The sequence below is a fragment of the Lethenteron reissneri genome, chromosome 24 (genome assembly GCF_015708825.2).
Source record: "Lethenteron reissneri isolate LAM-NWPU_2019-01 chromosome 24, ASM1570882v1, whole genome shotgun sequence".
Classification (NCBI taxonomy): domain Eukaryota; kingdom Metazoa; phylum Chordata; class Hyperoartia; order Petromyzontiformes; family Petromyzontidae; genus Lethenteron; species Lethenteron reissneri.
The window spans coordinates 17,127,485-17,142,619 of record NC_083802.1 but is presented as its reverse complement, the minus strand read 5'-3'; the positions used below and the strand labels follow the sequence as shown (position 1 = coordinate 17,142,619).

General features: G+C 44.1%; 1 protein-coding gene across 3 annotated transcripts in view; it reads right to left on the bottom strand.

Moving 5' to 3' along the window:
* Positions 1–1,484: 1,484 nt before the first annotated feature.
* LRRC49 (leucine rich repeat containing 49) overlaps positions 1,485–15,135 on the bottom strand; it is a 63,087-nt gene continuing 49,436 nt past the window's right edge. For 2 of the 3 annotated variants that reach the window (XM_061558511.1, XM_061558513.1), the window contains exons 15-18: positions 14,402–14,587; positions 10,002–10,099; positions 4,517–4,688; positions 1,485–3,805 (exon numbers count right to left, since the gene is read on the bottom strand). In XM_061558511.1, coding sequence (XP_061414495.1) covers positions 3,605–3,805; positions 4,517–4,688; positions 10,002–10,099; positions 14,402–14,587 — 657 coding nt within the window. In that variant the 3' untranslated portion in view covers positions 1,485–3,604. The remainder of the gene's footprint in view (positions 3,806–4,516; positions 4,689–10,001; positions 10,100–14,401; positions 14,588–15,135) is intronic. The other variant, XM_061558512.1, reaches the window with a different exon arrangement.

Below are 15,135 nucleotides of genomic sequence, written 5' to 3'. Positions count from 1 at the left end.
CCGTGGAGGGGAGGCGTTTCGGTCATTGGAGATCTGAAAAGTTGTTTGTTTGCACTAAATTGTAAGCCATTGATCTTGGTGCAATACCACATGGAGGAAATGAACTCTCAAAACTTGCCAACATTCCTAATTTTCTCGAACGGCTAATCGGAGTGGTCGTATATTTTCAGGTTCCAGCATTGTTCAAGGAAGTGCAACACCATTAACTTGCATCGATTGGAATCCATATTCCTCTATAATTACGGCCCTGGTTACACATAAGAGTGGTTGTGGACAATTACCTGAAACCAGATCCAGTATAAGCTCGCAGCTTGTTTATACCCAACAATGGAATTTTGGAACTCGCACAGCAGCCCCCCCCCCACACCCACGCAAATCTGAGTGGCGAATCGAGCCGCGTACTCTAACTTACGAACCACGGTGCTATTAGCCAGCTGAACGATGAAGGGGGTTGAGAGTTTGGTTCACCTGCCTGATAACCCACCCCCGTTGTTACTGTGTCCCATGTCACTCTGGAGATATTACTTACGACAGCGCATTCAACAAGACCTTCGCCCAGAGGCATTTCCAGACGGGTCAAACCCACCGGATTGTCGCACTGTCTCACTGCATCACTGTGTCACGCAGCATACCGAAGAAACGCATGCAAATCCAAGTCGTGATGCTGTGCTCCTAAAATAATCGGATCATATTGTACTGTAACCCATAAGTGATGCGTGCGAAAGAACAAATGGGGCATTATTGTGCCACTGTGTTTCTGGCTAGCGATTAGCCTGTCACGTTGTTGCCTTTGTAGACGTTAGGAAAACAACTGGACTGAATTACGGACAATTAGCGCAAATGTGCATGACACACATTCAAACTCCCTTTTGCCCTAGAATGCGTTCACAGCCAAAGCACGTGCGCACGTTCCTCCGCTTTTTCCTCGCACACAATCCTTTTGCATAAAGCGGGGATTAACGTTCGTTCCTCGCGGTTGTTTTTCAGCAAAGTAAATGACAGCAATTTAAATCCGCTTTTTTTTTTTACAGAGGACTACAAAACGTGCTTTGTTTTTTTTCCCATTGCCGTTGTTGCTTGTAACAAGAATTAGGCGAGTGCCGGGGCGATCTTGATACTCGATCTTCGCAACAACAAAAAAAAAACCCGATCTGTGTACACCGAGACCACGTGGGGGCACCTCTCTTGGGTCAAGTCCACAGGTAAATCGAATTCCCCTCCAGCAGCCAGTGAAGCTTCCCCCTGCCCTGACACGCACGAGGATGCCTTGGTTGAATCGCTGGCATACTTTGCGGTCGTCATACAGTATGGCAAGACATTTTTTTAACTGTATTTATTTTTCTGCCACTGATTATTTTTTGGAGGGGGGTGGGGTGGGGGTATATATTAAAAACCCGTGTGCTTGTTGGCTGTTTTGTTTGCTGGCATCAATGTCTACTCACAATCAATGTACACAATGTTGTCGCAAAATCAAGAGATTCTCAAACACACGTCCTTTATTTAGTTTGATATAACTTCAAGGCTTGCGCAAATCACACGTGCAATAAAATAAATAAACTTGCAATCACCATTCACATCAGGGCTGACATACTTCAGTAAAAAAAAATTTAAGCGAATTCAGTGCACGATTTCTCACAAGAGAAAATAAATATGTATATAAGACTGTGCACCGAGCAGCGAATTGCTTTGCTTTTAAATATACCAGGAAGACAAAACATGTCGTTGCTTTTATTCATAACAAAGCGTAGGCCCCAATGAAATGGAAAAACATTAATTTACCCAAAAAAAAGCCTTCAGTAACAAGACTCATTTCATGAAGGATCTCTCGCATTTGAATCGTTTGGCCAAAGAGAACATTTTTTTTATCGTGGAAGGCAACCGGAACAGCCGGAGCAAGAACCACAGAAAGCCCACAAGGGACGATCACGTCAAACGCCACGCAGATAAATCAGAAACGCACTTTGTGTACCAGCAGCACCGAATCACCGAGCAGGCCACAACTATCCGATCCAACCTTTCCCCGCCTTCAAGTCACGAGAATTGCAGGCGAGTGTGTGCGCCACCGCACGTTAACGCTCGCCATTCGCCGTTCAGCAACTGTGCCAGCGACGTTGAGAGATTTATGCGTTCACTAAGGATGTGGTGGGTCCATGGTTTGACATCTCGGTCCATTACTCACACAAGTGCTAAAACCATCCTTGCTGCATGGCACTTGTCACAATAGCAGCAGATGTGTGGTTGGCTATATTTAGTGAGGTTCCCTCATGCTTGGAGAGACGTATCACTTCATCAAACTTCAGTTTCCACCGCGTGCTTCCTGAAATGTGTGGCCACGATGGCTGTGATAACTTAAAGCACTTCCCTTCAAAAAAAGGTGAACACCACTTTGATTTAGCTCTCTGCTTACATCTATTCATGCATTAGGATTAGTGCAATGACATACAGTATATGTCAATATTATGTATATACTGCAAGAGTATACACTTGTTCAAATGTGCCGTATATATTACCATGTTGAACCCATGAAGTAAATACACACACGTACACGCAACTGCCACCAACCAATTACACAGTTTTAAACACATTGATAATGCTCCGGTTGCAGCTGTTGGCAATATTGCACATTAGCCGTTTCAGCAGTGCATACATACGTTTAAGCGGAAGGCAATGGATTTACCACATTTGAGTTAGATACATGTATGAGATGCTTAACAAGCTAATGGCAGGCACGCAGCACACCGGTACGATGTGGTGGTGGGGCGGGGGGGGCTGGCCTCCTGCGGCTTCCGTGCAACGAGGCTTGTGGTAAATGTAAATGATCTCCCAAATCAGGACAAGAATAATTTTCTTGGATACCAAGGTAAGTATACTGAGACAGAGCTCAATATGTGGCCATTGCATTTTTTCTGCGATATTACAGTGACAGGTTTTTTTTAAATATCTATAAAGACAAAATAAGCGACCAGTGAAATTGAAATGTTTCACCATGTTTTTCCTTGGACAGATCTTTGATGTATTCAACTGATTGAAGAAATCCATCGAGATGTATAAGGTGTTTACGGAGACGCAAGTATATTCAATGTTGCCACGACTGTGGAATTGCCTATGCCGAGCCAAATAAATAGAAATAGTGATAGGTAATACATAGATGTTGTTTAGCTACAGCACGGGCAATTCCACAGTCATTGTGTCTATGCAGTAAACGGTGAAGTGAAAATGAGCAGAGTTATTTGACTCCATTCTGTGAATACTTTTGAATAAAACCCACGTTCTTTAATTGAGGATACAAGTACCATTGTTTGTTTTTCATTATGAAATAATAACAGAGGGAAGGGTGGCCATCTAACCTGATACATTATTTTGATTAAGCACTGCCAATAATGGTGTAAGTATGAAGCAGTATCTTGAAGGAAAATACTGTCTTGTCCTGGACTGTGTCCATGCCGTCTCTTCTGCGAGAGCACAATTAATTCGGTCACTTCCTCGCCGCAAAAGTCTGAGAACCACATGGCCACATGTGTGCATGAGAGCATTTCTTTGTTGATTTTGTTTTGTTTTACAGCAGCTGGGATCATATGTGCAGCCTTTGGTTTCATCTCCGGCATCACTCCTCAGTCAGCTCCTTCATGCGCCTGGACACATACGTGTCGGAATCTTGTGTCTCAAGAACGGCATCCGTGACCATCTCAAGGAAAAACTGGGGCCAAATTGTTTGCAACGCCTCCAGTTTCTTCTCTTGCAGAACCACTCTGTCCACCAGCTCTTTCACGTAGTCTTGGCAGAAGCGCCCCTTCTCCTCCTGCTCCTGAAATATGACACGCATCGTGACATTTTCACAAGGGGCCTAACCCATCACGAACAAAACGAGAAGAAAAAAAATCGAGATATTTGGTCGCCAGTACGAGAAACTTTTCACCTGCTGGAAAAGTTTTTTATATCTGCGATCTCAGGCTACAAAGCATTTCTAAGGTTAATTCATCTAGCAGATCTATTTCAAATAAAAACACTTTCATTGCTGAAGAACAAATTATTTCGTTTATGGTTGCTACACAACTTTTGTGTGTGCTGTCTTGTCTCTATCTGGATAATGGAATATGATAGCTAATCATAAGATGCTCTGAACTAAAGATCACATGCTTGTGGATTTTCCACTCTTTCTGTTTACGTAATACCTTCCAGGTGGAACCTATATCTTAAAAACATTGAAAACAGGTGAGCAACTTCATCGCATGCCAGAAACATTTTTCAAGGTCCTTTATAAACCAGTCGGGCAAAACTTACCAACCGTACTAAAGTGTGCATGCGGCAATTATGCAAGAGACGCACAAATCAGATCGTCTCAGGCATTTCTCAGTGATACAGGACGCCCATATATTACGAAATAATTATTTTAAAAGTTTTCTTCCACGCTTGCATTTTACCCACGTCTCCCCGCAACGTAATTTTATTGCCCGTTACTCCTCGTGCGAAACCCGGCACCCTTCCGATCGCCACTCTCGGCTGACGATCGCTGTACCTGACATATCCTGCCCAACGCCTCCTGGGAGTAGAACTGCAGGCCGGCGAGGCTGGCCGAATCCACGGGTGCCGGGCCACGCTCCCGCCCATCGTCGGCTCCTCCACTTGCCCTCTTGCCCTTGCTCTCGGCAGTGCACGCGGCAGCAGCAGCAGCCGCCGGCGGCTTTCTCCTAGCAGAGAGATGCAGTGAGAGCACTCGTACAAGTACTCTCATCCGTGCCGATTCGAGTTAAGCACATGTTCTAAATCACAATTCCCACACTGCTGATGGTTTATGGGGGTCAGAATATTTCACGTATATATATGTCACAGTATAACCATTCACTCAACGCTTTACTTGGCAAGTCACAAAATCGGCTATGGAGACGTTTTTGTATTCTACGAGACACGTCTGACGCGTGTAATGCACGGCGATTTGCTAGGTTGCGCATTTACAATGACGCGGACACGTGCCTCGTTTGATTGGGAAATACGGTACGACAAATCCTGTAATTCGTTTATAACCAATTAATAGCCCATGAAGCAGCTGAAAACATTCCATGAAAGTATATCTAGCGTTCATAATGTTCACCTGAAAGCCATCGTACTAATGTCTCTCCTTTACAAAATCTGACTTTATTGAGGTCACATTATTCGTGGGGGAAACCCAAGCAGCTACAGTTAGTAGTAAATACATGTGCTACATTTATGAACACATTTTAAATTGGTGAATTAGGCTATGAGAATATTCTACTTAAAAAAATCGGGGCCACTGTCTTTAACATCCACTTAACAGCAGACGACATGCTTTGGGCAATGCTGTCAGGAAATCATCATGTGGCCTGATCATATAGACATATGTAAGGTGTTGTGTTTGCATTGTATATAGATGCTGGGTTTGCATGCTTTAAAACACAGCATTATTGCTGCCTCGTATTTCTTAGGCCGAACGGCGAGAGCGTGGAGATATTATGCAATTATAATGCCCTCCTGTATATCCCTCTTGATCTCGGGGGCCCGTTACCATTCAAGGCCTAGTGCTCAACTTCTGAGATTAACCAGATCGTGATGGTACGATGGCCATGGGCCAATTGGCCGCCTTTCTCCCCCTTCCCTCCCAATCAGCCGCTTTCACCAACCTAACCACTCACAGCTGGGGGCGCCATGGAGGAGTGCTAAGTGTCTAGCTTGATTTAGTGTGAGATGGTGAAAATGTGTGCGCAAATGAGGGTCAAACAGAGCGTAGTGTGCCACACATTTATTACGCAAGGCCACTGGTGAGAACTTCTAACTGTAATATGAATTAAATAAAACCACAAAAACTTTGATCTTCCTCCTTAAAACGTATCTGGCACAGAACCCACAATTCCGAATAACAAATGTTTAACTTAATTAAAGCAGGTGGTATGTGGATCGTAGTTTTTTTTACAATTTGTCCTCTATAACCTGTTGTAAATCTAGATTACAATTTAGCATGCACACAAAAAAACTTTCATTTTATTTATTTCCCGTAAAAAATTTTAATTCCATTATATTTATTAGCTCTTGAGATAAATCAACTTATTGAACCTTCAGCTAAAATAGATTTGCCTGCATTCTACAAAATTTTGGCGGTACGCTCTCCTTCCTGCATTGTGCATTAAGCACATTAAGCACATGGGGCTCCAACTACAGATAAGAGTTGTGGAATTCGTAGTGCATTTTGTGCATATAAACATTTAAAGTGTGCCCTTTTTTCAAGGACTTCGTGTAGGTGGCCAAAACGGGAGTACCGCAGCATTGGATTTCAGTTTCTAACTTATTTTTTTATCAGCCCTATAATCAATGCTGACGGTCGGCTATTAGGACATTGGAAGCTTTCTATGACTATGCTGTTGATGCCACTGGAGGTTGGAGTACACATCTGACTGACAGCATGCTCAGACCCCTTTAATCGCTGGAATCACCATCCAGTGCGAACAACTTTAACTTTGATAACAACACTGTGCCACTCACATTCGGCCACGCGTTTGGAGCACTCGGCTGTTTTTTTCTTTCCGAAAGCTGTTAAAGAGCATTTTAAAGCACCGTCAAATAAGTAACACGAGTTAACTTATTCGATAAAGTGGCTGCTGCATTGCTTCAAATAGATATCTTGGGCAGGGCCTGTTACCACTTAGAAATGGCATGTTGAAACTCAATGAAGTAACCAAGCCCCAGCGTTTGTGGTAGAAAAGCCTTGTGTTCTCACCACAGACCATTACACATTGCCACTTTTTACCCCCATCGTGTCTTCCGAGTTCCCCCGGCCATCTGCGGGGAAGTTCACTGACCACACGAGAGGGGTGGCAGCATCATAGTGACGGGGCAAAGTTTTTTTTTTTCCCCCCCACACAGGGTTGTGGGCTGCTGTCACATGCTAAAAAACACATTATCATTCTTCACACCACAACCACGTACAAAGTTGCTATTTACCGACAGCGTTAACTTCATTGGCGAAAGCAAATACGTGGAGATTAAATGCTACACATACAAGTTGTCCTGAATGCAAAGCAAATATTCCATTATCACAGATCACATCGCTTGCCTACATTCTCCCAAGACAAGGCTGTAAACCTTAGGTAAACTGAAAGAGATACGTGTAAAACCACCGTTGGGTAATTTTTGGGCCTGCAACAAAGTCCTAAAGCCCACAATGATAGACAATAATTAAAGTCAAAGGGAAAAAATGCATATACGTAAAGAACACCCTCTGCTCTGGACAAAATCTCAAAAACGTTAAGTATACCTGAAAAAATGTTAGCTATTTCACAACCTCAAAGTGACATCACACGTAACAGTTCCCTCAGCATGTGGATGTTTTCATAAAATAGTCATTTAACTTTGACAAGATAAACCCCATGTCCATCCATCATCAGCCATGCTCAATCCACTGCTGGATGAAGGCCTCCCCCAAGACACCACCACCCTCTTGTGATCCTATGATGTGGTAATCCACTTAGCACCTGCACATTAATGGGTTTCCCCGCTCCATCTTTTTCAGGGGACATTCTCAAACCGTCATTCCCACCCAATTCAGAACAGCACTCGAATGCAAACTGCTGCACCAGAATTACAAATCAAACGGCAAGTGATGTAACCAACATGATAATGTTATTGACATATCCTCAAACATCACACCTCCCCGGCTTTGACATTCCTCGAAGACACTAGTGCAACCATCAACAGGCCGATGTGCAGGCCTCCGTGAATGGGAATTTTAATAAAAGCCATTCAATCCAAGCTATGGATCACATCGTAAATAACTATTGCCTGCACTCCTTCAACAGAAAAATAGTAAAACTACACCAAATGTTTCCTGCAGCTTTCTTGTGGCAAGCAGACCTTGACATTGGCATTTATCTCCTGAAAATATTGCCATATGCAAGAATATAAGATAACGTGAACATAATTAATCACTGCAGTTGTATGCCTTGGCACAAATATTCTAAGCAAAACTTTCTTGAATGATTATCTGAAAAATCTGAATTACTATCTTACTCCCGCTGGGACTTGCCGCGCGGGTAAAGTGGCGCTCCCGATTTTTCATCAAATATCCAAATAAAGATTCACTCAGCGCTTGTTCCATACTCTCCCCGATGGTGACACTACAGGCGAATCCTTAAGATCTCTCACAGCTGAGAGCGTTGGAAAGCACTCGCGTTAGACACCAGTGACTTCGAGCACCTGCCGCTCTTCCTAAAGGGAAGTGTGAAGGCACACAAGGGGCACGTGGGAAGCTCCCGAGTTGGGATGGGTTTTTTTGAAAATAGTTGGAAGCTTCAGCAGCTGCAGCAGTGGGGACCATCTGCACCCCCATGAGAGTCGGTCGTTTCTAGAGTGCCTTTGTTGTTGTGCCCAGAATATCTTTCCCAAGATGGACATTTATTTACGATGGCGAGGAGGCTTACGCAAGTGTTCACTCCGAGAGGCATTACCCTCTGACACTGAGCTGGCCTGCTGCTCCCTTATCTAGTTTTTTTCCCCCTCTGTTGACATTTCTGCAGGCATGTGTACTGTTTTTGTTTTTGTTGTTGTTGTTGTTTAGGTACGAACGTCTTCAAGTAAATATTTATTCTTCAGAACACACAGATTGTGCACACGTCTTTAGATATTCGTCTCCATCCATGACATTTATTTTAAAACGTCTGTTAAAAGAAACTTGGAGAAGCAGGATGAGAAACCTAAAATAAAATGAGACCGCAATGTAGCACATTGCTTCAGTCTTTAAGAGTAGCAGATAAGGCGGGGTGGTATGCAGTAGCTCCAGCCAGTCACTGTATAAGCAGGCCGCAAGCATCCCACACTATTACTCCACCAGCCAACATTGCCGCAATAACACCCACACACCAGGACAGTGACAAACTACAGCACGACAAACACGTGTGACAGTTCTGGCTTGCATTAAAATGTCACGACTACCTTTTTCCTGTAAAAAAGGATATCTCCCACAACCGCTGCCCAATAATCTCCATTCCCGGTGGTTTCCCGAGCCCAGGTTTGTAACGGGCACATTGACAAGCCGTTTGTGTTTTTGCAATATTCCTATATCCTGTTCCTATACAGGCCTTAAGACGAAGCACGGAGTGGTGTGGGCGTTGTTCACTTTGGCCACAAATCTCTTGGGGTGCGTGTGAGCCGCCATGCGTGCGTGCGTGCGTTCGAATGTGTGTGTATGTTCACGTTTGTTTCTGTGCATGTTCATGGATTCATTTTTTTTATGAGCGGACTGTGTTCTGCCCTTGTGTGTAAATGCTGTGAGTCACTTCGAAGTAGGCTTCTCTTCGAATGAAAAATCCTACGTGAAAATTCGTGCACGTGTTAACTTATGGGGGGGGTGGCACTGCGCAGTGAACCCAGAAACCTGAGTTCAATCCCAAACAGGGCCAACAAAGTGGTAATTCCACCCCTGCCCCCCACCAACACTGAGCAGCGTTGTTGAAGTACGGTAAAAGAAATCACCATAACCGACATGGCATGGGAAAGCCTTCATGCAGCAGTGGAAGGATAAACGGCTGTAAATTAAAGTTTTCAATTATTTACAAAATAGCCGCAACTTCGATGTTACGTGTGAACTTGTAAGTGAACGGTGTTTTGAAATAAACATGGTCAAAAAGTCACCACGCACTGTTCTTCGATAATGAAGTAGTTGCTTCATGCGTACTGTGGCAATCTAGCCCCGAATAAAATGCATGGGAACGGAAAATTGATGACAAATGTAATATGGCAATGGAAATGCCAACCCCCACACCCAGGGCCACACCCTCACTCTCACAAACACTCACCCCTCAAGGGTCAATGGGACACAGGATGTACCAAAAATGCGCATGTTGCACTTCTGTTACGTACCTTGAGATGGCGTGACCTGCGATGATGCGGACCAGGGATTTAATTACTCCAATGCAAAACCCACGCACACACGCACGCAATCGCATAAAAATACAAAACCAACGTGCGCGCTCGCGGGCGCTTGCACGCGAGCGTACCTCCCGTCCCCGAGCGACGAGGTCGATGCCCGCGGGGCAGTCAATCGGGCGAGGGAACCGAACATCGCCTCTGCAGCTGTGACATCTGTCGCCGATATCTGCCAGACAAAATAATCGCACGTATTAAAAGAATTGTCACGTTTGATCGGCCAAGTCTCCGTAAATTCCAGCGCTTGTCACGACATCGTTAAGCTGTAGGGTTGCACAATTCTGGGGGGGGATTTTTGGGCTTCCAGGACATTCTGTGAGGACACACACACACACACTGACTACCCGTCAGGCTCCAGTGAAGAGGTGGTAGCCAAGATGCTCAGTTGGCTGTCATGCAGGGTATCAAGTGTTATTGTCAGTGGCAATGCCAAGTGTTTGGTAACCTTAGGTTAAATGATGCATCACATGGTATTACCTCCCACCTTGCCAAATGCAAAAAAAAGGCAGATATTATCTACGTATCGACACGACTGAAAAATAAACCTGAGATGTTAACGCCACATATCTGCCAATAGACGTGTTAATCGATATTAAGCAAGAGACGGAGGTTAATATTAGGATTCCAAAGCCTATCCAGACAGATTGATTGCCGTTTCTAAATTAACACTTGCCATCTTCAACACCTCATCGAAAAACGCGCTAGAGACTGACCGGACCTTATTTACTTGACCAAAAATAATTGAGCCGCTATCCTGTGAGCAAATTCGAGCACAAAATAAAATTGCCCTCTGCAAGTGTTGCAATGCTGTAGGACTGCAATTCCCAGGGATGGCTTTGAAAGCACCGCAATGTCAAGAGCAGTATTCCCCCCTCCGTGGTTGCGTAGGTCTTATTGGTGTTTACTTTGGAAGCAGCCGAAGAACACGGCCTCATTGAGCGGAGTCCTGTAACTCTGCTGCCTCGTGAGTAGGAAAGGCCCAAGCAGATTGCACATGTCCTTTCAACGAGTTAACAAATTAGGGTAACCCGATGCTTGCTGGGACCCACATAATGAGAAGGGATCATTGATTTAACACCCAACCGTAAGATAAACTGTTGCATCAACTTGAAACACTGTTTAGATTAATTCACTGCTGTAAGGGGCTGCTAAATTGTTCGCAGGTTTTGCTTGTACCAAGTCCAATGGTTCAGGAATGATAAATACAACAGGGCCAGTGGTTAGTCTATGTTCATCATCATTTGTGCTGTTATTGCAGGCACTGATGAAAGTAAGGATGTATAACAATAATAACTATTGATCTCCATTACATATATCATTTAGGACTACTACCAACAACCAATCAATTGCCAATTCCGTGCGCGCTAACAGTGCATTAATGCCTTTTTCCAATATATATTAACAGAGATAAAATGTGCGTATGAATTAATTCAGTTAATTGTGCATGTACGAAACGACGCAGAGTAAAAGAGAGTCCAATTAAGCCAATATCTAGGTTCTCCATTTACACACGAGCATTACAAACTATACTACAACCCTTAATTCCACCTCCCCCCCCTCCCCATTTAAACAACAAAGTCTATGTGCCCCGTAGACCAGTCTAAGCGATTGCACATTCCTCTTTGTCAAACTGTTAAGCAGAAAAATTGATTCAACAAAGCTTGTGTTTGAGCTTAGGGAGCCTTTCCCCCTTTGACACGGAGGTGTTTGAGCAAGGAGGAGAACGTCAGATATGAACAAAACAAAAAAAAACACAACAGCCCCAAATTCCTAGCATAACATTTCTGACCTTTAGAAATAATTCTGCGTATTCAAAAGTTGACCTTAAGCATAAAAAGCGGTTCAGCTTTACCTTTTAATTGGAAGAAAATTGGCTAAACTGTTGGAATTCCCCTGGGAGTGGCACACTGCGAGTTCTGTATTTAGACGTCGCTTATAGGACTGCAGGCTGTTTCGGCCTTATCAGGTGAGCCTGCCAGACAAGGCTGCCTGTGTCGATTCCGTGGGTACATTAACACCGAAGTGTGGCCCCGCTCTCCCTTAACGCCCGCGGCAAAAGCTTTAGTGTACTCACAATAGGTGATGGGTGTACAGACAAAACGGGGCCAAAAGGCAGTGAACACTGTGTCAGCTTGTGGAATTCGCAAGTCTCGGGCCAAGGAGACGCCCAAAAAGAAATAAAAAAAAACCGCACGGCTGTGTACATGGCTCAGCTCAACTTGTATTTTTAGGCCAACGTGCCACACACTTTTACTCTCATTAGAGGCCAGGAAGGAGGCGTAAATGCACATTGTAGCCAACACTTCAGCACCTTGTAGCGGTAAGTGCATGTACACAACGAGTGTTGAGAGATTACGAGGCCGAGTGTGCCTCGCCCGATCGTCTTCATCCTTAAATGACGTGTGTCAGCAATTTAACGTGGTAAAAGTAGGGTGTAACAATGCGCAAACGAGACACAAATGTGATATATTTCACTTTGAAAGGATGTTTGATAAAAAAAAAAATTGCATAAATAATTCAAAAGCAAGTCACTTACTGCATTACCACAAAATATCTCACAGCCGTAAAAAGAAATGCAAAGATTTCAACGCACATTTGTGTAGCTCTCAGAGGAGGCCTTCAAAATACGTTCTCACTGTTACGAGCCAACATTTAGCTTCATTAATAAAGACTACACAAGCATATAAATGTAATGGATGGATTTTTTAAAAAGTACGTGTTTTTGTGCTCATCGCTTGGGTGAAAATAAGAACGAAAGGAAAAATCTCAAACCCGACACACCTAATTATAACTATAACAAATACTGGGCGCGTGTTGAAAGGTATGCACGCACAAGGGACATTGAGAGCAGGTGTGTGTGTGTGTGTGCACGCGTTTGTATGCTTTGGAGGAGAACAGCAGTGTTGGACGGTCAGGGTCACCTTCACGTCTCCTCATATCGTATTTCCAGCAGTGCATGGAGTGGAAAAGGTCAAGTTTGCTTTTATCTGATCTGTACCAATGACTATACTCGATGGCCATAAATACTGCCTTCACAAGTCAAGTTAATGACTCGACATATGGCATGTATCGGAGACTACCAATTGTACACACGTAATTCCTAGAGAAAATGCAATAAAACGACACATTGGCTACAATGCTAAATGTGCGCAAACTGCTGACGTAATGCTAAAGAGCAGAGCAGTGCCAATACGAGGTGGACATGGCAGCAGAGGCAATCTCATGCGGCGAGCATCAAGTGGTCCTTCAGGAATAGGGTCAAATTCTAGGTTCCACATTCCTGACACCTGTTCACCCACCAAGCTTGAGATAGCGTGAAAGGAAGCTGGAGTTTAATACTCGTGAATTTTCCTGCTGTTTCGTAAGTGCTTTAAAATTGTACCTTAACATTGTTGCAGGCATTTTGAGAAGCGTAGGAATTGCAACTACCAAAAAATATGGCTTAATAGAGGTGTTCAAATGTTGTGTGACCGAGTCTTGTGGTGCGTCACATTTTAAAATTCGAAATGCCTCTTTGCTGAACTACCACACCGCCAAAAGGAAACAGATGGCACATGGATGATATGCCACATTGTGAAATGCAGTGAGTTGGTGAGGATATATATGTTCTCTAAAACTATTTCTGCATGCATGTGCTGAAAAGAAAATCACTTATACGATTAGCACGTTGTTTTATATTTCTCGCACGGTACCCAAACTACTGCTTAAGCTTTTCTTAGTTTCTTAACAAGCAGCTAAAATGTCACTGTAGTAGCTCAAACACAAAGCATTCATCCAGAAAAGGCAGCAAATGAATTGATCAACTTCTGCTTTTGTGACAAAGTTGCACGGTACCAAGTATTGACATGGTAAAAACGTGTTAAGCTGGCCTCATGTGAGCTTCATCTGATACATTTGCTTCACAAATATTACTCACGGTTTATGCAATGCCATGTACACTCCAATATGACTAATGGACTATACAGGTCTAGGTTCTCCACTGTATGTCGAGTTAAGTATTACACTCAATTCTCGTGGACCATGGCCACTTTTGTCAATGCTGTCAATTGATCTTTAACATCCACTTCTGTAAAAAGAACACAAAGTTTAATAGTGCTCCCAGTATACACGCAAGCCTCCATCAGCGGTATATGGGCATACTTTCTAGATATCCAAAAATCACGAATAAAATATATAAGGCATAGAAAGCACCCGGACATCCAAACAATGCACATTTTGGAGAAGTGCTTATTAGTGACACATCCATGTCAAGGGTTTTCAAACACCAATGGCCCAACAAACACGTTGTGTTTCGGAGTCAATTACACATGCATGTGCAGCCTTGCAGGCACCACCACGGGGCATACAGGTGGTGTGAGCACCCATCACAGAGCGTTCCAATTCCTAAAAAGGCGAGGTCGTTCCCATACACCTCACCTCCCCGCGTCGCCTACCCCCAGCCACTGACCGCCGCCACAGCGCAGCTGCCCACCTCCTGCCCGTTGATACGTCGCAGTCCGAGGTGATGGAGGCGAAAGGTGGCGTAGGCCGTCCACAACGAGAGAGCCGTCAGCGAGTTTCCAGCTGGGTTCACGGTCAGCTGCTCGATCCGACGCAGCTGGGCCAGAGCGTTGAGCTGCTGCAGGTTCTGCAGGTTGGTCTCGGTGAACTGGAGGTGCTGTGCAGGTTGCGGCAAGAAGCAAGCGTTGATCGCAGTCACAAATAATCGTTCGAATTTTATTTAGCGAGTGCTTTTTACAAGCGATTGGTGTACAGTTAAGAGCGCTGGACATGCAATAAAAATAAATAAATAAGGTTGTCAATGTTATATGCGAGTGCATGTCAGCCCACGTAGACACAGAGCCACGTGACAGCCTTCTCCAGTACGTGCATGGCAATTTTTCACATTGATCGCTTATTATGAAATGCAAATCCGTTGCAGCTTGCTCTGAATTTGTTTTACATAACTGCCTTTCGTAAGTAACTATTGGTCACCAGCATCATCATTACCATATTCGTCATGGCCGTCATCACGATTGCACTTACAATCATCACCATCGGCCATGATGTATTCTCTGCTGGATGAGGGCCTTCCTAAGCTGCCATCAACTCTGGGTTTCATGATGCAAAAATATAACGCTTACACACGAGATCATTTCATTGCTCCATCTCCCCTTTGGATGGTCAGACGTGTTCCCTCACTTGGCTGCCACTCCACAATCAGTC